At 41.7% G+C, this 23,279-nt stretch overlaps 1 protein-coding gene across 13 annotated transcripts in view; it reads right to left on the reverse strand.

Moving 5' to 3' along the window:
- Positions 1 to 23,279, reverse strand: part of PPP1R12B (protein phosphatase 1 regulatory subunit 12B) — a 239,888-nt gene that overhangs the window by 8,444 nt on the left and 208,165 nt on the right. For 7 of the 13 annotated variants that reach the window (XR_004031674.1, XR_004031678.1, XR_004031673.1 and 4 more), the window contains 6 exons: positions 20,544 to 20,688; positions 18,907 to 19,011; positions 15,614 to 15,667; positions 14,230 to 14,280; positions 8,245 to 8,425; positions 2,365 to 2,955 (listed from right to left, as the gene is read on the reverse strand). Coding sequence is in view for 1 of the 13 variants with exons in the window: in XM_030818635.1 (XP_030674495.1) it covers positions 8,291 to 8,425; positions 14,230 to 14,280; positions 15,614 to 15,667; positions 18,907 to 19,011; positions 20,544 to 20,688 (490 nt within the window). In the remaining 12 variants the exon portion in view is untranslated. Of the gene's footprint in view, positions 1 to 978; positions 8,426 to 14,229; positions 14,281 to 15,613; positions 15,668 to 18,906; positions 19,012 to 20,543; positions 20,689 to 23,279 lie in introns of those variants that run through there. The other 6 variants (XR_004031679.1, XR_004031676.1, XR_004031684.1 and 3 more) reach the window with 4 other exon arrangements.

Raw genomic sequence — 23,279 nt, forward strand, 5'->3', positions numbered from 1 at the left:
GCAAATTTCTTGTCACAAGGAAAACTTTCTGGCAAGAAAAGTCAGCTTTAACATGGAAGGGTCATGTGAAGTGGCAGGGGTGCAACACCAATCTAAGAGTTTTGAGCATCTGCCCCCAATACTTTTGAAAGGCACAAACAGATCTGAGGGGACTCTCTGTAACCCCTTTCCCTGGTCTATTGAGTGGAAAAGGGTCAAGATGTATTCCTAATAATCCAATTTTCTTTTCTTGAGAAAGAAGTATCATCTTCCTTCCCTGATATTCAAAATGTTCCAGGATAATCAATTAGTCAACACCTTATGTTGATTTCCTCTCCCAGAATGAAGGATATAAAACTTATTTCTCTAATTTAGCATTCCCTGAGAACTGAACTTACAGTACTCCCATGAAAATATAAAGTCTCAAGATAGTAGCAGCTTCTCTTGAAAAATGGTTGGAAATGAAAGACAGAATTTTATATACTCTAAAAATGGGGTTTTGTCAGAGGAAATGTATCTCCTGTTCTGGAATTGGGATTTATTATTATTATTATTATTATTATTTTTTGAGACGGAGTCTCGCTCTGTCGCCCAGGCTGGAGTGCAGTGGCGCGATCAAGGCTCACTGCAAGTTCCGCCTCCTGGGTTCACTCCATTCTCCTGTCTCAGCCTCCTGAGTAGCTGGGACTACGGGCGCCTGCCACCACGCCCGGCTAATTTTTTGTATTTTTAGTAGAGACTGGGTTTCACCGTGTTAGCCAGGATGGTCTCGATCTCCTGACCTCGTGATCTGTCCACCTTGGCCTCCTAAAGTGCTGGGATTACAGGCGTGAGCCACCGCGCCCAGCGCAATTGGGATCTTGAATTATAGCCTCTAGTTTAAAAAGCATGTGATGTTTCAGAGGGAGGGCCATGGAGAGCTACACGTCATGTCAGGAAAAGAATTAACAGACAGAGGTAGTATATATTAAGGGAATGAACCACTCTAAACACTGAATATCATTGGCAACCCTAAAATGATGAGGATTTAATGACTTGCACACTCAAGTGAACCAAGGGATAAAACTCCTACAAAAAGAAAATACTGTAAGTATTAATGCTAGGTTATCATCAAGAACTAATGGTTTAATTTTGCACTGGATTTGTAGAGTATTCTTTCCAGGCCTGGGCATGATATTTTAAAGGCTGGTTTTGTCTAGAGGAGGATGGCTAAGATGTGACAGGTAAGAAAAGCATGCCATATGAGGAATGACTGAAAGGACTAGAGTAACAGCAGCTCAAAGTAAGACTAAGGGGGAGACCACCCACTGCACATATCTGAAGAGCTGTTAAAGAGTTGCAGATAGTATATCTGGACTACAAGGAGAATCCACAGGCAGACTTCAGCTGATATGAGGAAAAACTGTCTCGTTATTAGAGTTGCCCAACTTTTGAGTAATAAATGCACAGCTACCAGAGGCTACCTGACCATGTCCATGGGTCAAAGCTGTGGTAGCAGGGGTCCCTGTGACACAATAATAGAAAGCTGGACCTAATGACCTCTGGGCCTTGCCACTCTAAACTTCCATGACTCTCATCAATGGGTTGAAAGTACTTCATTCCATTAAACCTCTATTAAGTGCCATTTCCCCTATTAATTTCTAAGAAAGTAAATCCGCTAAATCTAACCACTGGAAATAATCAAATTCACCACTATTCTCACAGCCCAGTGGGCTGCTATCGTCCATCTTCTTTGTCATAATGTTTCAAGTGGCCTCAGGTACTTGACTTTCACCATATGTGTCTTTCCAGCCTGCTTCCACTTCCTAGTCCATCTCCCAACAATCTCCCCGCCCCACCTCTCATTCCTCTTTGCACTGACTTCATTTCTCATTAGAAGCAGGTGTCAGAGCGAAGAGAGGAAAACAAGGTCAAGGAAGTGAGGCAGAATGGGGTATTCAGAGCCCAGATTTTCTTATAAAGAAAATCACTTTGAAGGGGGAAGATAAGTGGGAGATGAAAACAATGAGCTGACACTTATGCCATAGTCTAGCTTTCAGGGAACAGGCAGTGGTGCTGCCACCAAGGCACCAGAGTGATGATTTTCTTGTCTCCAGAATAATGATTTCCCACAATGGCCAAAGACAACTGAGGTCAGGTGCTCTGTCCTAGCTTTTATACTACTGAGGGGGTGGGGGAGGGAAAAAAAATAAAAGGATAGAAAGGAAAGGAATAAATGAAGCCAGGGCCATTTGAGCCTTGGAGAAAGGGCTAGGTATGAGGGAGGAATAAGGGTTAAAACTAGTTAGGGAGATTACTGGGTGTTGATAGAAAAAATAAAAGTCAGTTCCTGAGAGGTGAAGAATAGAGCGCCTCAGTGCAGTCACTGTCATCTTGGACGCTAACCATTCCAGAGGGCATCTGATGATCAATTCAACATCCTGCTGTTTTTCTCTTGGCACCCAATCAGGATCCTGGAGTGGTTACCACAAGATTCACCTATATCAGAGGACACTGGGTTAATGTAAAAAGCTGAAGGATACTGATTAGGGTAGAAGTCTTACATGTTTGGACCAAATCCAATGTGGACAAAGTAGCTGAGCAGCAGGAAGTTGAGGGGTCCACAGCTGAGCCTGGTGTACTCCCCAGAGCATTCTCCAGATGGCTCGAATTATCACAATCATGCTTCAATTAAAACTGTCACAAAACTTGGGATAGGGGTTTGGAAGAACAGGGCATTGAAAGTGCAGAGAAAATGTAGAGTGTATAGAGGTGACTGAAGAAGGTGATAGAAAGAAGTGTCCTTCCACCAAAACATCCATTTCTTTTGGTTGGAAGGCAAGGACTGGAAAAGAGGGGTGGAGGCAGCAAATGCTGTCCCTTTCTTTCCTCATAAATCTGGAGTCTAGCCTACTTGGACAGTTTGCTGATGACTCTGATGAGGGCACCATTTTCATCTTTCAGCCTCTGGTTGTCGGATTTCAGTTCTGTTAACACCTGTAGGGTGACAGAGGGAAAGGTAAGTTAGAGCCTGGCAGGATCCTCCTTTGCCCTCCCTGACCAGGCCAGGCCAGCCTGGTGAGCAGGGCCTTTTGAGACAATGTGTGGAATAAACTCTCATGGTCCCTTCTCCCAGGGATGAAATTCCCTTCAATCTTCCTATTTATTGAGTTGGTAATGTTAATCTTTAGGGAGATTATAGCCCCTCCATCTTTTGAGCTGGCATATTTAGCAGTAATGTCTTATTTCTTCATAGGCAGACCTCACATTTCACACTGTATATCCTTTCATTCTATTGAATCAGTAACCACTTTCAATTTCTCCTGCCCTTAAACTCACCCCTAAAGAAATTGGGGAGAGAGCCAAAATGGGCTGGTGAGGACATAGGGAAAGAATTCAGAAAGCGGGTGGTGGTCAACTAGAAGAGTTAAAGGAGGATACTGCTTCACATCTCATCAAAAACAAGAGCCAAGGCCAGAGAGGCAGCACTCGGCTTTCCTGCCATATGCACAAGATTTAAGCATCCTCCACTTGGTGCCTTCGGTGAATAATTCTCCAGATTCTCGCTGGTCATACTATACATCCCCACTTTCAACCATTAAAACTCAGAAAACTTACAGTCACAGAGCTGTGAGGCACAGTGAACACTAGGCATGTATTTAATCCTCCCCAAAGCTCCCCACTGACAGTCACCAAAGGATACCCAGAGGCCTTATCAGCAGTTTTAGGGGATGGCATTGTAATTCACAGAAATAGATGCTTGTCGGGCAGGGGAGGGAGTGGAAACTCAATTTTATCAGTTCTGCTATCTTGGAACATTACACATACTGTTGTCTAACTTGTGAAAAAAAGGAAAAATAGCCTCAAGTTCCACCCTGGAAGTTCAAGTCTTTGTTACATGATCAGGCACTTTCGACAAGTACGCTGTGCATCTGAAAAATCCTAATGGGATGTTGATAAGGGTACAGTTTATGTGTGGGTCCCACTGGCAGCAAGAGCGATTTAGGATAGCGGCTAAGTACATCGCCACTATGCAGGCTACAGAAAGCTACATCTGTATCTGTTCAATACAGGTGTCCTTTGACTAGTCATTTAAACCTATAGGACCCCAGGGGCAGGTAATGCCCCCAGTAAAGGGTGACCTGCGCTGAGGTGTTATGAGGCCTATTTAGTTCTAGCTCTGGCTCTGCTATTAACCACTTAGGAGATCTAACTGTGCCTTAAGGAATATAATCTGTTCCCTTGATCTCTCAGGGAAGATATAGGTTAAATTATATAAATATATGTGTATGTACACAAATATGAATCACAGATACATATTTGTATCAGGGAAATAAAAGGAAAATTACTGAATATCTATAATGTGGACGGCACTGTGCTAGAGGGTCTCCCTAGTGCCTCATGAGACTATGATACAGTTGTTATCCCGACTTCCACAAATGAGGAAAAGTGCCATAACTAGTTTAAGGCACCCAGCAAAGCTAATATTGAATCCCAATGTGCCTGACTCCAAAGATCATTCTTTTATTACACGTGGGATGGAAAACAAAACACCAAAAATGTTTGAAGCCTAGAAATTGAAATTCCAGCATTGTCTTTGTCACTAGTGATCTATTACTTTAGGTAGATCACTCGCCTTCTCTGCATTTCCATTTTTGTACTTCTATAAGAACAACAGTCCCTGTCCTACTCTCTCGTATGGTAGGGACTCTGCAAGGCTCACAGGAAGTAACAGATGTGGAAATGTGTTGACATACATAATGAGCTTTGTGATACTGACTGTTCCGACAATCACTGTGAGTTTTCTCATGACTGTGGGAGGGCAGGCAAATAATCTGCAAACTTTATTAAGAAGACTTTAATCCAGAAAATGTAAAAATAAAGTTGCAGTCCTTTGACCCTGGTCTCCTACCTCTGATTTAATCAAAGCAGCCCTGGCTGCCCTCTCCTTCATTCCTCTATCCCTGTAGCCTTGCCTACCAGACTGAACGCTTGGAAACTCATTTCAATGAGATTTTTAGAAAAAACCCAGGGTGGCTTCATGTTTCTGTGTTCAATCTGCTCTTTAATGCCCCATCCTGGGGCTGCAGCTTGGGTGTAAGTGAGACTGTGAAAGCCACATTTCCATAATAGGATTCCATAGGTAGGAAGAAGCTATATATGGCAATGGATTACATTTCACTGCTTAGCAGCTCATCAAATCAGAACTGAGCTGCCTTAAAAAATGTATAAACAACTTGTAGAGTCTTGTAGAGTTTTAGTGATTTATTTCCACATTAAGAAGTCAATTCCTTGAAAAAAAAATTTGGACAAGGCAGTTTTGCAGCTGCAACATGCTACAATTGACATCTAAAGGGAGTGGCAAAAAGTGTTAAGAGGTGGAATGTAGAAATCAGGATGGGGGGGAAGCCCCACAAAGTTCAATCTCAGAAGAGAGGGGGGAAATGAACAGTGTTATCTGATATCCACTTGAAGTTAAAGAATGGTTAAATAAAAACATGTGAAAGTACGATATTAAGTATGAAGTTTAACAAAGCTTTATCATTTTAACTCTCTGGATCTTAGTTTCTTAATTTTTAAGTTCCCAGCTTACCACAATTTGGTGTTAAACATACCCTGGGCAAATAAAATTAAGTACACATTTCTCAACTATTACTTCTTACAGTCTTTGAGGAATGTGTTAAAGAGGAAGGGGCTATAGGGGTCCTAAAGCTTCAGAGACCTAGGGCAAGGCTAGCTGTAGGTTGAGAGGGACTCAGGATGAGTCTTGCATGAGCTGTCTTGCTTTTAACTATAAGGAAAGTGGGAAGGGAGTCCCCTCTGATATTTTGTTGGTAAGTGGTTTGCTCTACATGCTGAGATAAGATGATTTTTCCAGGGAACTATTAAAAAAAAAAAAAAGGTAGAGTAAAATCTCTCGACTGCACTGCCAGTTTGGCTTAGTTATCTCATTCTTCCTTCTGGCAAGAATCAGCAAGCTTTTTCTGTAAAATGCCAGACAATAAGTATCTTAGAGTTTGCAGGTCAAACAGTCTCTGTTGCTACTCCTCAGCTCTGCTGTTGTAGCACAAAAGCACCCATAGACATAATGATAATATGTAAACAAATGAGTATGGTTCAGTTCCAATAAAACTTTTATTTTGGACATTGAAATTTGAATTCCATATAATATTCATGTTCATATGTCGTAAAATATTATTCTTCTTTTGATTTCTTTTTTGACTATTTGTATGGCTTATGGGCCATACTGGTGGGTTACAGTTTGCTAACCCTTGCTATGGTCATGTACCAGGCAATGGCTTTCTTTACAGCAGCGAAATCTTTTGGTAGGTAAATGGCTCTTTAGAAATTAGGCTTTGACAAGGAAGTCACAGTGCTGAGAAAGCAGAATGCTGCCCTTCCTCCCTCAGCTGCAATGCTGGGGGCACAGTGTAGTTGCTCAATAGATCCTTCTTGCATTGTTTGGGCCACATGCTTAACAAATGGTGAAAACTGTGCCAAATATGCAGACAGCTTATATTACAGTGGTGAAGAGTTTGCACTCTGGAACCTGACATATTTGGTTTGAATTTTGGTTCTACCACTCACTCTCGGAGTGACCCTGGGCAAGTTATTTAATCTATGTCTCAGTTTTTTTTTTTTTTTCATTTTTACAATAATTGTTTTGGGGAATAAATGAGAAAAACTATATAAAGCATTCAGCACAGGCCTTAATAAATGACAACTGTTAAGGTTATTAACTACTGAAAGCATGAGATCTAGTTTTGCCCCATATCCTATACTATCTTGCAACAAAGGGATACTAAAAATAACTGGGACATCTTTTGGGGGGTCCCTAGTTTAGCCTAAGTAAAAATTTCTAGGAATCTTGAGGCTAACTTTAAAGCATGGAGTCTGGACCTAACAGTGGCTGCTTACAGCCAGGCCATGGTAGAACTTGCTTTTCAATTTTCTTTCTGCCTATGATAGCATCTACAGCAGGATATTAGCTCAGCCCTATGATAATTCGGGTGATTCAGTTCTAGTGGATATTAGTTGCCAGCTACTAACCCTGAAGGCAAAAGCAAATAGGCTGAAAGAAAGAACAGGCTCTGGTCAGGACTAATTAGATTGTTGCTGACAATTCAAAATTCATCTCGGAGGAGTGGTGACCCCATCATACCATCTTGAGACAGAAAAACCAGTTGTCTGTGAGCTTGTCTTTCAGATCCATTGGCAGGGAAAGGATCCAGTTTGCCAAGCACATTTTTGGTCCTCAGTTGAAAATAAATCCCTGCTCTCTGCTCCACTGCCTGCCATCTCCTTTGCAAAGCCGGCCTCATTAGGGAGGGCCTGGCTCCATGAGGGTCTCATTTATATAGGCTGTGTTCTGCCTCACAGCCCACACACTAAGGACAGGGAGGGGCACATCCCTAGGGCCCAAAGATTTGTGACGGGAATGAGAGATATGCCTCCTAAGGAGGGAGAAGAAAGCAAAGACTACTGCAGAAGGAGACAAAGAATGCTTATCCAATTATGCTTGAATATTGGGATGGAGAGTGTTTTTGCTGGTAGTGGAGCTGGGCAGGAACAGTTCCAACCTTGAGTTTTAGTCCTCTCCATCGGTAATGCTGTCAGCCGTGAGGACTGTCTGGTATCCAAAGGGCTGTGGTTCTTAACCATGGTTGTACAAAGAATCAACAGGAGAGCTTTGAAAAAATACTGATGCCTGAGTCTCAACCCAGACCATTGATTATTTGGGGATGGACCCAGACATCCCTATATGTATATGTTAAATGCTATGTATATGTTTAAAATATACCCATAGGTATATGTTAAAAGCTCCTAGATGTTTCTTGCAGCCAAGATTGAGAGCCCCTGCCCTTGGTTATCCAAGGCCCAACCCCAGTTGCTCCAGGGGAGTGGGTTGGATTTGGGTTGCTACTGGCTAAGAAAGATCAATTTCCATTTGGCAATGACCCGTCAATGAAATATGTATATGTGCATGTACACAGGTATATGCACATACATGTGTATACCTATGTGTAGCTGAGTGAACAAATTCATACTCAGTCTCCAGGGGAAGAGAAGGTAATGTGGTGACCTTACCAAATGAATATACTGGTAGCCCAGTTGAGGTCTCTCTCACTGCCTCCCTTGACCTAGGCTGGTATGTCCCATTCTATGATCTCAGTCCTGGCTGCTTCCATCTGCAGATAACCAAGCTTTACAGGAACCTGCATATGGAGGCTCGGATGGAGGGGACGAGCACAGAGCTTCTGGGACTAATAAGAAGACTGAACCTGCCTGAAGTAGTGGAGGAGGGAAGTGAGTTGGAGAGTAGGGACAAGAACTAGAGCTCCTGGGTGTCCGAGGACTCGATGGACTCCGAGAGTCTGGCCACCACTCGGGTCAGGGCCCTGTTCTCAGCCTGCAGTTGCTCGTTCATCTGCTTCAAGGTTTGAATCTGTTTTAGCTGGTGGAGGTTCTGTAGAGATTGAGACATGAAAAGGACAGACAGACAAGACAGAGAGAGACAAGACAGACCAGAGGAGAGAAAAGTAGGACAAAGAAATCACATGACTTTTTGTTTTTGTTTTTAGTTTGCATGCAAGAAAGGAAATGAGAAAAGCAGGAGTCATGGAGCAAACGGGTGGCAGGTGGAAGGATGATGGAGAAAAGCAACAGGGAAGGAGAGCTGTGTCTGATTCTTGGCTAAGATCTAAATATGCCATATGAATATAACTGCCAGGCTCTCAAAAGGCACATATGGATTGCTTTTGAGAATGAAAGTCCAGCATGTGGTTTGGAGCCTTCTGAACCAAATTAACATGGTTGAGGCATAACTTCAGGGACACTTCATCATGACTGAGATTAGAGCTGAGGACTTGGTGTGTTCTTAAATCTAGCTGCTGCCCCTTTCTCTCTCCCTTCCTCTAATCTTCCCCTCATACTCAGCTCCCTTCTTTCACTTTGTTTGTTTATTTGTCTGCGATAGGGTCTGACTCTGTCACCTTGGCTGGAGTGCAGTGGAACAAAACTGAAACATCTGCCTCCCAGGCTCAAGCCATCTTCCCACCTCAGCCTCCTAAAGTAGCTGGGACTACAGGCATGCACCACCATACCTGGCTAATTTTTATATTTTTTGTAGAGACAGGATTTCGCCATGTAGCCCAAGCTGGCCTCAAATTCCTGAGGTCAAGCAATTCTCCTGCCTTAGCCTCCCAAAGTGCTGGGATTACAGGTGTGGGCCACTGCACTTGGCCTCATTTATTTTTAAAAAATAAAACAAGGAAAATAAAAGAGAGGCCTATTATTTAAGCTTTTTTTTTTTTTTGTATGGGGCATGTACTGTTTAGAAGGTTAAAGTGACACATACCAAAATAAGAAAGAACTGTCAGCTCTCTGGATCGTCCTCTAACCTGCTTTGTAGGAAGCTTCATTAACCCTGATAGTTTTCCTCTGCAGTCCAGAGAGATTGTTTCAGGATCCAAAAACTGCTAACCTGTCTCTGACCTGCTATAAGATTATGTGCATCACTAAATTCACAGCTAACCATGCTTTCTCTGTCTCAGTTCAAGCAGTTTGGGAGCTGCTTAAAGGTGTTCATAAACAGACTCATACTCTGGAAATTATAGCTGTGCAAAAAAGCTGGAGAAACCATAAAAGCCCAATGATAATGAAACTAGCTGGACCAATGTGCTAGTCCAGCCCTTTCTGTGTGTCAGTGTTGCAAGTGGAACAGAATAACCAGCCCACAGACATTCTTCCTGATACCCCATATTCCCTAAGACATTTAAAGTCTTTGATAAATGGAATTACATCAAAGGCCTGCTGACTCTGCTACTGTCCTTCCTAAGTAGTCATCTGCACTGCCCCGAAACTGAGACCATCAACTCTTTGGGAGAAGAATAATGATTTTTTTATGCAAATGGGGTTTCATAGATGAGGATGGACAATACTGTGGGTTATAATGACTACAAAAAGGTGGCCAGGTATCAGAGAAAAGTCTCTCATATCTATAAGATGAGAAGGATAGAAATGAAAGATTAGTGGAGTTACAGTTGTTTGGGAGTGAAGAAGCAAGAAAATGAAAGGTAGCATGAAGGGGAAAAACATGAAAAGGAAAAACAAGCAGAGACAAACTGCTGAATCTCTCTTTTCCCAAAGAGAAAGAATGACCACCTTGGAATAAAGGTAGGCTAGCCAAACTGTCTCATGTAGCCATTAGAGGGTGAGGACTGGGCAATCTTCTTTGCCCACTGTAAGCTTCCTGGCCATGGTGAGGATAGAGGAGGGAGATCATGGTGCAGCATATGGAAAAGATTAAAGCAATGGGCAGGGACCAAATTTAAAAACCATTGGAAAGTCCCTGGCTCTCACCCTTCTTTGGTGTTGACGTTGGACCAAAGCTTTCAACATAATCATTGTCAAATAATTGTCATTGTATGAAGTGGTACTTACCTCCCAGGGAATAACATTAAAGACATGAATGATGAAAGTGACTCAATCTAACAAGTGAGTATAAGCAGATCAAGGTGAAAGAATCTGGAAGTTATCAGCATGAGGGACAGAGGCAGGAAACAATCTGGTGGAATGTTCTATAGGAAGCAGTATTGAAAACAAGGCAAGGCAAGGAGGAGAGGAGAAGGGGCAGGGCCCAGTGCAGGATGGGCAAGGGCAGGGCTAAGGAGCAGGGTCAGCTAGTAATCTTTCCAAAGAAAAATAAAAATTCCAGGACCAATCTAAAAAGGAATTGGTTGCTGGGTCCCTCTCATGCAAGGACCTAGGAAAGGAAGGGGAGAAGGTCTGACAAGGAGGCTGATGCTGAATGGAGGATGCAGTAGAGAAGTAATCACATCTGATGTGGGCCAAGACCAGGTGCAGGCCTGGCACAGCTCACACTGACATGCACACCTATCAGAAGTTGGCATATAATCCTACTCCAATCCAGGATCTGGGTGGAGTTTCTCTTGAGGAGAATTCATAAATACTTACCTTTCCAATAAAAGTCCAGAAAGGCACAACACATCTCATAACCACAGAGCCACATATACATCTGGGTTAGCCCAACTCATGGTTCCCCCATTTCACCTGGCCTTTGTACTTTATTTGGTAGAGTTAGAAAAATAGGACTGCAGTCTTTTTCCTTGAGTAACCTACTGTATTTTTAAGGGTTCACTGGAGATCAGCCTCCTCTACTGTTCCCTACTGATTGCTCCAAGGAGGTTTGGGCATCTGTACCAAATGAATATGCAACAAGCATGACCAACTGGCCCCAAGCTCTACTGGGTCCCAGTTCAGCCAGACAGTCACCTGTACCTTTGGCTGCCTAGTACAGAGAGATTTTGGCCATTAATCACTCTAGCAATATTGGTCACCATAAACCATAGTCTGAATGAAGAGCTTGAGAGCTAAACAAGCGTTTTCTTAGACTCTTTTAGGGCCAGTCATACCAATTTTATCATATTTATATATCTGCGTCTTTGAAGTTTTTGTCTTCAAGTAGGTACAGACAGAAAAAACTGGTGAGAATGCAGAGGCACAGATGCTTCTCCCCCTTAGTCCTCTAGGGGGTGCTGGACGATCTGCAAATCTGGCATTGGGCTTTGATTTGAGCAAATAGTGTTTAGGGGCTTTGGAGTTTACAGGCATTTCTTCTTCATTTGGCTTTGTAATGGATAATGGAGAATAATGGACACCTGACTGAATCTGAATGTTTTAACTAAAAAAAAAATCAGTCTTGGCTGGGCACGGTGGCTCACACTTGTAATCACAGCATTTTGGGAGGCCGAGGCGGGTGGATCACCTGAGCTCAGGAGTTCGAGACCACCCAGGGAAACATGGTGAAACCCTGTCTCTACTAAAAATACAAAAAAATTAACTGGGTGTGGTGGCACACACTTCTAGTCCCAGCTCCTTGGGAGTCTGAGGCAGGAGAATCGCTTGAGCAATTGAATCTGCCTAGAGACAAAGGTTGCAGTAAGCCGACATTGTGCCACTGTACTCAGGCTTGGGCTACAGAGTGAGGCTCTGTCTCAAAAAAAAAAAATCAGTCTCAAAACAGCTTACCTATTGGTTTGAGGACTAAACATTCATGATCTGGCTCCACTTGATAATTTAAACAATTGATTTTAGAGTTGCTGGCAAATGGTTTATGGCTGGGGAGAGCAAACACTGTCATATCTTATAATCTCTTGAGGAAAGGAAAGAACTCATGATCTAGTTTAGGAAATCATAGATTGATAGCATAAAGAGACAGAGAAAAAATGTAAGCCTATCTCAACCTACAGAATTGAGGGCAACTAGAACCACTGAAGGGGCTTCCATAATTCCCAATTTAGAATTGGAATAAAAATAACAAAGGGCCTCAATTTCTCTAATTTGACCACTTTCTGGGTTTTTGTGTGTGGGCCTGCTTTGATGTGACACAGAGCCCCATGACTGGTGGGTGGAGGCTGGCTTTGGGCTCCCAGGTACTCCTTGAAAGGTTCCAGCTTTTGCCTCAATTACATGCTCTAGATCAGCATTTAGGACATTTCTTAATAAGCAACACTGACAGCTGCCTGACAGCAGAGTACAGATGGTATAACTCAGGAGGTTTCAAAAATGGAGGAGCCTCCATGCAACAAGGAGCTGTGGATATGCACTCATCAAGAAACAGTTAGCTCAGCTGGGTGTGGCAGCATGTGCCTGTAGTCCCAGCCACTCGGGAGGATGAGATGGGAGGATCGTTTGAGCCCAGGAGTTCAAGTCCAAGGCAGCATAGTGAGACTCCATCTCTTAAAAATTAAAGAAGAACTGGTTATCTCTAATAACTCATTGCTCTAAGTGGGAGAGAATACTTCTGTGTGGTAGTAAGGTGTGTTTGAAAAAAATCACAAGATGGAGAAGTTTAGGTGCTAGGGCATACTGTCTACCATCTCAGGAGAATCAATTATTTATTATTTCTATTTCTTGCTGCTTTGAATCAACTTGGAAGATTTAAAATGTTTGAGATATAAGCAGGTATTGCTTAAAGTTCTATGTGAATGTTACAGTTACAGCCTTGGGATAGTGGTAGGAAATGCAGGGGCAAGGCTCAGCATTTCTCCTTCATTCTGGAATTATAGAGTAACAGGATTGATTATGAGCACCAGATCTGGTGTAAACTATAACCTCAACAGGTCTTAAAAAGTTTTTTTTTCAATAAATAACCAATCTATTTAGGCCACTGGAACAATAAATGTCTCTCCCAAATTGCATATTAGGGATGCTTGCTCATAGAAAGACATTTGGGGATCCGCCTAATACTATCCCAGTGCTTCGGCTTCCCAGCTGAAGAAACCTGTCTCACCAAATGAATGCTTGGCATCATGTATCTGGTAAAATAAGATGCCTGAAGAAAGAAAAAGGCTGAGTAGGTGCTAAGTGATTATGGGCATGTGTCATCATGCATTGCAGGAATCAGATGTTTCAAAATAATCTCCAGGTGGCTACCCTGACCAGCTCTATATTCCCTGCAGCTCTGTATCCATCTTCCCCCTTTCACCCTCCTCCCCTCCCCCTGCCCCACTGCTTCCCATGGCAGCAAATTGACTGCTTTGGGTAGATTTCCAGTTCTTATCACTCAAAACTGCCCAGGATGGCAGTTGTCCATTAAAGTGGCTAATGGAGGTGATGGTCACTGCAGGTCATGGTGAGGAGAGAAAGGAAAGTAGTGAGCTGTGAAGTGTATCCGGTGGCATGAGCTTATTCTAGTGGGAGAGTGCCAAGCATCCCTGAATATTTCAGAGGAAATGTACTGGGGCAGAAAATCAATATGTGAACACATTTTTATTCTGCTGCAGAATGATTCAATCTGTGTTCTTCCCAGCAAAGGGATGGGTTGGGAGGGGCACCAGGAAGAAAGCTTATGGCCATGCTCAGGCTTCCCCAGGCACCTAATGGGAGGCTCCCAGAGCTGGAAAACTTGTTCTAGCCTTCTCATTTACCCTCTAGAGGGCAAAGATACTGCTTGAAAAGCCTTAAAAGTTAAACTCAAGTTTGTTTCAAGCCTGCCAAGACCTCTCCTTAAACCAAAGGCAGTATTTTTTCCTAGAACGCCTTTAAGGTGGCCTCAATGGATGTTGTGTGAGCTGAGAGAGCCTAGGAAATGGCTGAGGAGAGATGCTCACTTTTTTACACATCATTTCTTCTTGCAGGTATTGAGTTTGCAGTGAAATCTGGAGAGGGCAGGCCTATGCTCAAATATCCAGTCTTGGCAGGCATTCAGAGAACAGGCATACAAAGAGAAAGAAAATCTCCTCATACCTTCATTTCTTCCTCCATTTCTGACATTTTGCGCTCCAAGGCTCGCCTCTCCTGTTTCGGAACAATGAGACTGTTGAACATTTATTGAATTCAGAAGGAAGGAAAAATGCTGCCCCCCAGCTGCTGTTGTGATCAGCAGATTCACAGTCAAAGGTTTGTCTACTGACTCAGGCAAACCTTACTCAGGAGATCTGAGCACTATCTGATCCTGCCACTTGTAAGATGGAGCTACCTCACTGATAAAAATCACATTATCTAAATCTCCTATCATAAAATCAGTAGATATATGGAGAAGCAACTTGCTAATATGCAAACAGACGAGGACATTCAGTTACTCTGTGCAGGTTGAAGATTTCATAGAATTTCAAACGTCTGCAAGTGACTAGGGCCCTTGCTCTCTATTATCAAAAAGGCATCATTATCTTCAGTAATGCTCTCCCTAAATTCCTAGGAAACTGCTTCTCTCATGATGAGGAGCAGATGGTGAGCCGGGAAGTAGACATCATTGTCTAAGAAATAGCATCTCTCCCCCTAGTTTCTTCCCTCCCCCTGTAGTTGCTCCTCTCCTGCTCCATTTCTCTTTCCCAGCAACTGACTCTTGGTTTAGCCTAAACCCAGTGAGGAGTTTTTGATCAGATGGGATACCAAGGAGGTTTGGTTACAGGCCAAAGGAATAAAATGTAAAACTTAGCTGCTTTCCAAATTAAACAGACAACAACAGGACAGATGGGAACACATTACATCTCTAGGGCCAAATCAAAGCTAGGGTCCATCAATAAATCTAATTGAATTTTCCCAATCCAAGAATGTAAAATCCCAGAATAATATTCTGAGTACAGTTGGGAAGAGATCAGCAATTGAACCAGAAATCCTCCCCTCAGTCAAAATGAGTGAAAGACTGGGTTGGCTCATGTTTCAAGTCGTAAGACCTAAATGGCAGAGGGTCCCACTGAAAGCTTCCTTTCTGTTCAAGGTGATGAAAACGGTAAAGAGACCTTGGACCTGTGTGCGCGTGTGTGTGTGTGTGTGTGTGTGTGTGTGTGTGTATGCAATGATTTACAGTAAACCAAAATGTTATGGGTTGTGTGTGTATGCAGTTCTGCCCACAGTCAGAACAATGTATGAGATGACCTTCCAAGGACCCTTCCCACCCTAAGACTAAATATGTGGAAAGTACTGACCATCTGAGGAAATCAAAAGGACTAGCAATCAAATTACTGCTTAGAGTCAGACAAAAAGAATTTATCATCAAGCTGGGAATGGAATGTGGCAGAACTCCCTCCTTCTTAAGATGGACTTTTTCCATTGGCATGAACAACAAAGTGGGAGAGAGTCAGAAAGAAGAGATGAAACGGGGTGGAGGGGGAAACAGACATGCGCATACCCGTTTCTCCATCTCCAGCACTGATGATCGGTCAGAGGTCTTTTCTTGTTTCTGCTGGTGCAAATGGAAGGAAAACAGTTGTTATTTAAGTTGTCTCAGGGCCAGTAGAACGCCCAGTCTAGTTCAGCTTCACTACTGGACATCTAGAAATAAACAGTAAAACTTTGGACTTCCCCTATAGCAGGGATCCCCAGCAAACAGGTTCTGATAGATCTCTAAGCCTAACATTATCACCTCTCTGAAGTTTGCAGGATTCCCTCTGGGGAGGGGAAGGCAGTAGTAGTATTCCCTGAAATTACAAAGATGAAATGTACAACACACAATCTCTCTCTCTCTCTCTCTCTCTCTAGGTCTTCAATGCTAATTACAATTTTACATCTCACCATTCTTCTCCTCTCTTCATTCTATGAGTAATGTCACAACCCAGAGGAAATTAAAAAAAAAAATGGCTTGTCTTTAAAAGGCTGACAGCTCCTGAGCGAGAATGTCTAAGGCCAATGGCACTTGTCTAAATAATCCCCTTTCCCCTATTCTTTCTGTTTTGGGAAATGATACCATTTTTCTTTTAGAGCAGCAGTTTTCATATATGGGTGGGCTTTCAGGGGTTCTTAGGAGTCCATTCATGGCATCTGCCCTGCTTTGAACAGAGGTAGTCCACTTTCATCTGTCTTATATATTGGGCTTCCAGATAAGGTAATTTTATTTGAATAAAAGATTTAGAATGTTTATTTTAGATCATCTTTGACTTAAATATTGCAGAGGGGCTGAAAAGATTTAGTCCCATGGCAAAAAAAACAGAATAACCTCAGATAATGACCTTTCCTTAAAAGGGGAATAAAAAAACCCTTAAGTCCCTTTTGGCCTTAGGGTCATAGAACTCAGCAGAATTTCTTACATTCAGTAGACATTTAATAACTGCTGGGTGATTATTTTTATTTTGCTTAGTGTCATGCAGAGACAACATTTAAATAAATATAGAAATTATGCTGGTTTTCTTGCAGCAGTTTCTTTTTTTTAAAAAAAAATTAAGGAATGGCCAGAACTAACAATAAAACTCAGAATTCTGGCTCCTGTCCTGGGCTTTCACCTTCTGTTTGGAAGGGCATGGCTGTCTGCCTTTATGCTGCATCTACTAAGAAGCAGAAGGATGAGAAAAAAATGCAAAAATAGATCCTACAGCTTGTTCATATCCTCATAAGTCTTTCTTTCCTAAGCTGAGGAGCTGTAGAAGTTGTGATGATTTCATGATTTTCAAGGTTTATATACACAAAGAACTAGTTTTTTGTTTGTTCTGTTTTTAATTTTGACTCCCTTAGAGTTGGGGTGGATCTTTTATGTAAAAATATTGTGTATGTTCATGTGGTAACCGTCTCCATACAAATGTGTGAGGCTGAGAAGCCCTCCCTCCACTGTCCTGCCAAACAACTCCATTTTTGGTAAACGGCAGAGACTTGGTTTGTAGCAGCACCATTGCTTATGAATTTCAACAACTTGTATTTGGCAAAACTAAGTATATTTTGACACACCCGGCAAAGCAGTTGGCCAGAGAGTAAATGCTTTTCCCCAGCAACTGGAAAGGCTGATTTTATTTTCAATGCCCTCTGTGCAAGTCAATGTCAGCAGCTTGTTAGACTGCTCACTGTTCTAAGGCATGGGCTGGTGGAAATGCTGAGAACCCCTAAAGGTCAAGACATGTGCTGTCAGAAGCTTCCACTGAGAAGAGTGGGGAGCAAGTGAAACTGCTCTTCCTGTGGTTCCTCACATGACTGCTCTTTAATTTTCTGTAAAACAATCCTAGTAATAATTGACAAGAACCAGCATAAGATCTGTATTTATAAACCACTGCCAATATGTGGCGCCATTTAGAATAAAAATTAGCCCTAGATTTCTTCTGAGGGTCTATTATGAGACTTTTTTTTTTTTTTTTTTGCCTGGCTCAATAATGTTGGAGTGAGAAGAGACCTTAAGATTTATTCAGTCCACCCCACTGCCTTATGGCAGGGCTATAGCTATGTGTGTATTTTTCTCTTTTAGATTTAGACACCTACTTTTCTTATTCCACAAAATCACTTTAAGCCTAGTTATTATCTATCTGTGTTGCAGTAAGTCTCAGAAAGTCCCAGTAGAGCCATGTTGGGTTACTATAATCAGGAAAAAGGGGGTGGCTCTTCTAAACTGACAGGCAGTTCACATTTTACACCTGGGTAAGCCCTTCTCCAGACAGTGAGTGTCCTGGCTGTCTTGCTGGAGTTCTACGCAGTTCTGTGGGGCTGTCTTCCAAGTGTTGGCACCCTCCTGCTCATCCAATTCCAGAGGGGTTACAATAGGATGTTTAGAGGGTAATCAACACCCCTGCCCTCCAAACTCCATGTATTTGGTACCGTACAACCCTAGCATTTTAGTCTTTGCTTTTGGATAGCCAGTCATATTTCCAGAATGACTAGCCACCTCTGGTTTTCATTTCAAGCCTTCCTGGTAAAGAATCATTTTTACTTCAGTTCAGCTTTCGAAATTCTAAGTCCCCAGGCATTCTAGGAGGGAAATAACTCAATAGGTTTCCTGATAACTCAGCAATAACCTAAAGCAGTGCTTGCTTTAGCTTTCAGCTGCAGAGTTTGTTTCACTGGTGATGAGGTTATTACCTCCAGCATCCTCTAAAGCATCATCTAATTAAATCAAACCTGGCAGTGAGAGGAAATAGTTTATCAGTCTTTCTGCCACTCATATTCCTTATTTGTAGGCTGAAAAAGAATGGTGGCTTGGGGAGATAACACATGCTACAGAATCTTTGCTTTGGGACTTAATCCTATGTTGTGGCACCACCTTTGCCCTTGATTTGTTATATGGCCTAAGCAAACCACTTACTTCTCTAGGCTTAATTTGTTACCTCTCTGCCCTAGGTTTAATAGTGTCTTGCTTATCTCTCTCCAAGAGGTGAAGTGTAGATAAACTGAACTGAAACATAATGAACAGGACAAGAGGAACTGTCTAGGACTAGCTTTGTAGTGCTGGTTTATGCTTTTCTACTAATAAATAAGTAGATGATGATCCATAGTATTAATTATTAGCATTCAGACCATCAGGAATTGTTCATTGAATTATCAGTTTTCCATTTTAAGTTAAACACTGATTGAAACCTAAAATAAATTAGAATCTAAGAAGCTTCTATCTCATTGCCCCGAGAAGGCCCAATCTTGACTCTACCTTACTTCCTGTCCCTTAGATCCCTAGTCTAGTTTGCTTCCTTACATCAACCCTTGGTTCCCATCTTTTTTCTTCTTCTTCCCTCTTACCTGGGCCACCTTCTCAAGCTTGGATTTTATGTCTGCTAGCTCTAGCTGGGCTTCCTGAAGTTTTGTTTTCAGTTTTTGGTTTTCAGTCAGAGCACTCTCATAGAGCTAGAGGAGGGGGGAAAAAGAGGATCAGCGTTCACATTAGAATTCACACCAGTTCATCACATGAGAATGCCCAGGGTTCTGTGCCCCAAGCCACCACTATATGGTAGATAGAGAAAATGAAGGAAGTGTAGGGAGCAGAGTACATTTAGCCAACTGGTCTCTTGCTTTTTCAAAGTGATGAACAGAAAGAGAATGATGATGCTCCAACTTCAATAATGTTAATCTCTGGGGGAAAAACAGCCATTACTATGGGACATTTTCATTGCTTAAAAGAGCAATGAAAAAGATAATTATTTTTTTGGAACCAGCCTACTGTGTATATTGATTTTAGTTAAGCTCTGCTTAACAAAACATTAACAGAACAAGCACTCTTTATTCCCTTTTGAGACAGGGTCTTGCTCTGTCACCCAGGCTGGAGTGTAGTAGCACGATCACCCCTCACTGCAGCCTTGAACTCCCAAGCTCAAGCAATCCTCCTACTTTAGTAGCTGGGACTACAGGCATGAGCCACCATGCCCAGCTAATTTTTCAATTTTTTGTAGAGATGGGGGTCTCACTATGTTGCCCAGGCTGGTCTGGAACTCCTGAGCTCAAGTGATCATCCCGCCTCACCCTCCCAACGTGCTGGGATTACAGGCATGAACCACCATGCCCATCCTAAATATTTTCTTTACAAAAATATTTTTTCCTGGTATTGCAAACACCTGAAAGGGAAGGTTTTTAAGTCTACTCTTGGAGCTAGGTACTATTCTACAAGAACAAAGGAAATAAACTGTAAAGTGATGATGATTTTCTTTTTCTTTTTTTTTTTTCCACTAACACCAAGTAGTATTTAGTTGATATTCACAGGACCTTATTAGAAGCACATGTTTGTTAAAAATAACAGTCTACCAAATGATTCTCAGGGGCTCAGAGAGACAGCATTAGGTTTTTCACCCTTTTTATATTCTTAATTTCTTACTTTTCCCTACACTTCTAAATATCTGATTCTAACTATATACTTACTGCACTAAAAGCAATATATGGCTGGGCATGGTGGGTCACGTCTGTAATCCAGCACTTTGGGAGGCTGAGGTGGGAGGATTGCTTGTGGCCAGGAATTCAAGACCAGCCTGGGAAATATAGCGAGATCCAATCTCCATAAAAAATAAAAAATGTAACCGTGTGTGGTGCTGCATGGCTATAGTTCTAGCTACATGGGAGACTGTGGCAGGAGGACCCTATGAACCCAGGAGTTTGAGAGGGCAGTTAGCTATGATTGCACCACTGCACTTCAGCCTGGGTAACAATGAGAGCTTGTCTCAAAAAACAAAACAAAACAAAACAAAACAAAACACCTCAATATATGAAGGGGTCTTTATCTAGCTTTTTGGAGAGGTGAAGTAAACCCAGAAAACTGCAAGGAATTATTATTACTTAAGTGCCTTTTCTTCTGCTTATTCAGAGCTATGGTAATTTTTCTGGGTGTGGTGGAGGAAGGCTGAGAGGTTTACATGTCACTGAAGAACCGGAAAATTGAATAAAGACCCTACTTTTTTATAATCTCTGTTGCTGTCTTCTTCTACACGGCTGGTCAGGGTAGCTAGGCGGGCCTCCCGGGCCTCCCGACGGGCTCTTGCTGAAGCCCGGTCACCGTAAGAATCACTGGTTGTAGGATTACTACCTCCCGATTCCAACCTGTGGGAGATAATATTAAAGATAAAAATTGGTTTTGAGAACAAAGTAGTGGGGGAAGGTAATGCTCAGGGGTAGTTTGCACCTTTTCTAAGAAGTATTTCGGAGCCCTGGCCAGAAACAACTCATAACATTCTTTCCTTCAATCTCTCTGCCAGCATTCCCAGACCTCAGGGCTAAACTGCACGAGCTTGGAGAGGGAGGCTGACCATCATTTGCCAAGAATGAAGCTTATTGAAAAATTAGTGGTTTGGACCTATGTGCTGACTTAAATCTTAGAGCTTTTCAAATTAGTTTAGGATTGAACAGCTTCCCTCAAAAGTGTGCTTTTAAAAGTAAAGATTTCTTGAATTTCAATGGCTCTTGGAAAAATGATTACAATGAACTGTCAATGAATCAGAAACATATGGACTTAGAGATCTGAGCTGGAGGTTGAATAGGAATGAAACGGCCACTAGGGCATGGTACGTATGCCTTTTAGGTGCTCTACAGGTTTGCTGGAATCCCAGACATTTTAGGGATACCAACACAGTACCCAAACAGCTAGTTTTCTACCATCTTATCCATATTCCACATCAAGACTGCTGTGCCTGTGATTAGAATTTCTACATATTTTAGCAACTGAGCTCTTAGAGTTGATAGTGGTTTTATTTCCAGTACTGGTAAGTTCATCAAGGGAAGGATCTCTCAGCTGATTACCTGTTTAAGTGTACAACTATCACCCTAAATCCTTAACACTGGTTTATATTTTTCTCAGACTTTGCTCTTTCCAAATTAAAAGGCAGCACATATGAAACTGAAATCAGCCCTGCAGTGTGCTACATCCTGAACTGGGATGGTTTGAGGAGTCACAACTGTGAAAACTGCATCTGATGTGTCTGTCCTGTGGTAGCTATTTGCCATAGCTGGGGGTGGAGAAGCTGAAATAAGTATTAGAAGAGAGAGAAGCAATAAGGATGACACAGAGAAGGCAGAGGCAAAGTAATTAGCTCCTAATGACAATGGTGGCCTCATTTCACTCACAGAGATGCTAAGTCCCACATTCTTCAAAACATTTCTTCTTCTTTTTTTTTGTTAATAGAAATATCTTTATTGAGTTTCCTGATTATAAAAGCAATATATGGTTGTAGAAAAAGTTAATACTGAAGTATCTAAAGTAGAAAGTGAAAGGGTCACCCCATAATCCTGCCTAAGAAATAACTACTTTTAACTGTTTAGTTCATATCCTTGCAGAATGTCAAGCATATTAATATGTTAAAATACATAGTTCTATAAATAAATTCAGATAACATACACTATTGTCTAACTCCTCCTCCTCTCTATACTTACCACTATGATCGTGGACATCTTGCCATCTAAGTAAAAATACATTTGCCTCATTAAAAAAAAAAAGACTGCAGTCTTCTCCATTACATGCCTGTAAGATAATTTAACTAATCTTCTATTGATAGACACTTAAATTTTTCAAATTTTTTAGCTATTACAAACAATGCTAAAATGAGCAGACTTATCTATAAACCTTAGTGCCTTTGTCCAGTTACCTTCTTATGAAATAGTTCTTATGACAGAAATATGGTATCTGTCATTAATTTTAATATTTTAAAATCATTATGAACAATCAATATCTTTGGTTATTTTTCTTTTTTTTTTTTTGTTTCTGAATTGCCAATTCATAGCCTTTGTTCAGTAGGGTAATCATCTTTTTCTTATTGTAGTAGGGGAACCTCCTGTAGAGTAGGGCTTTTAAAACTAATATAGGCAGCAAATATTTTTTCCCACTTCACTTTCTGTCTCTGTTTATAATGTCTTTTACTTAGAGATTTTAAACTTTATATAATTAAATTTGATGATTTTTATCTTTATGGCATTGTCAGAGACATTTGAACCAGAGCAACTCCATCTTGAATAGGGGGTGGGTAAAATGAGGCTGAGACCTACTGGGCTGCATTCCCAGACGGTTAAGGCGTTTTAAGTCACAGAATGAGATAGGAGGTTGGCACAAGATACAGGTCATAAAGACCTTGCTGATAAAGCAGGTCAAGCTGGCTAAAACCCACAAAACCAAGATGGCCGTGAGAGTGTCCTCTGGTCATCCTCACTGCTACACTCCCACCAACACCATAACAGTTTACAAATGCCATGGCAAAGTCAGGAAGTTACAACATATGGTCTAAAAAGGGGAGGCATGAATAATCCACCCCTTGTTTAGCATATAAACAAGAAATAACCATAAAAACGGGCAACCAGCTGCTCTATCTATGGAGTAGCTATTCTTTTATTCCTTTACTTTCTTGATAAACTTGCTTTCACTTTATGGACTCTCCCTGAATTCTTTCTTGCGTGAGATCCAAGAACCCTCTCTTGGGGTCTGAATCAGGACCCCTTTCTGGTAATGGTATCACACTTGGAAAGGCTTTTCCTATATAAAGATTATAAAATATTCTCTTCTGCTAACTTTTATGGTAAAACAGTTTTCTCTTACAAATTGTAATCAAACTGAAATCCATTTGTTTTTGGTATGGCTGAAGGGAAGGATATAATTGCTCAAACAGATAATCAACTGTCCCAATGATCACTTATTGAATAATTATTTC

Source organism: Nomascus leucogenys, chromosome 9 (assembly GCF_006542625.1).
Source record: "Nomascus leucogenys isolate Asia chromosome 9, Asia_NLE_v1, whole genome shotgun sequence".
NCBI lineage: Eukaryota > Metazoa > Chordata > Mammalia > Primates > Hylobatidae > Nomascus > Nomascus leucogenys.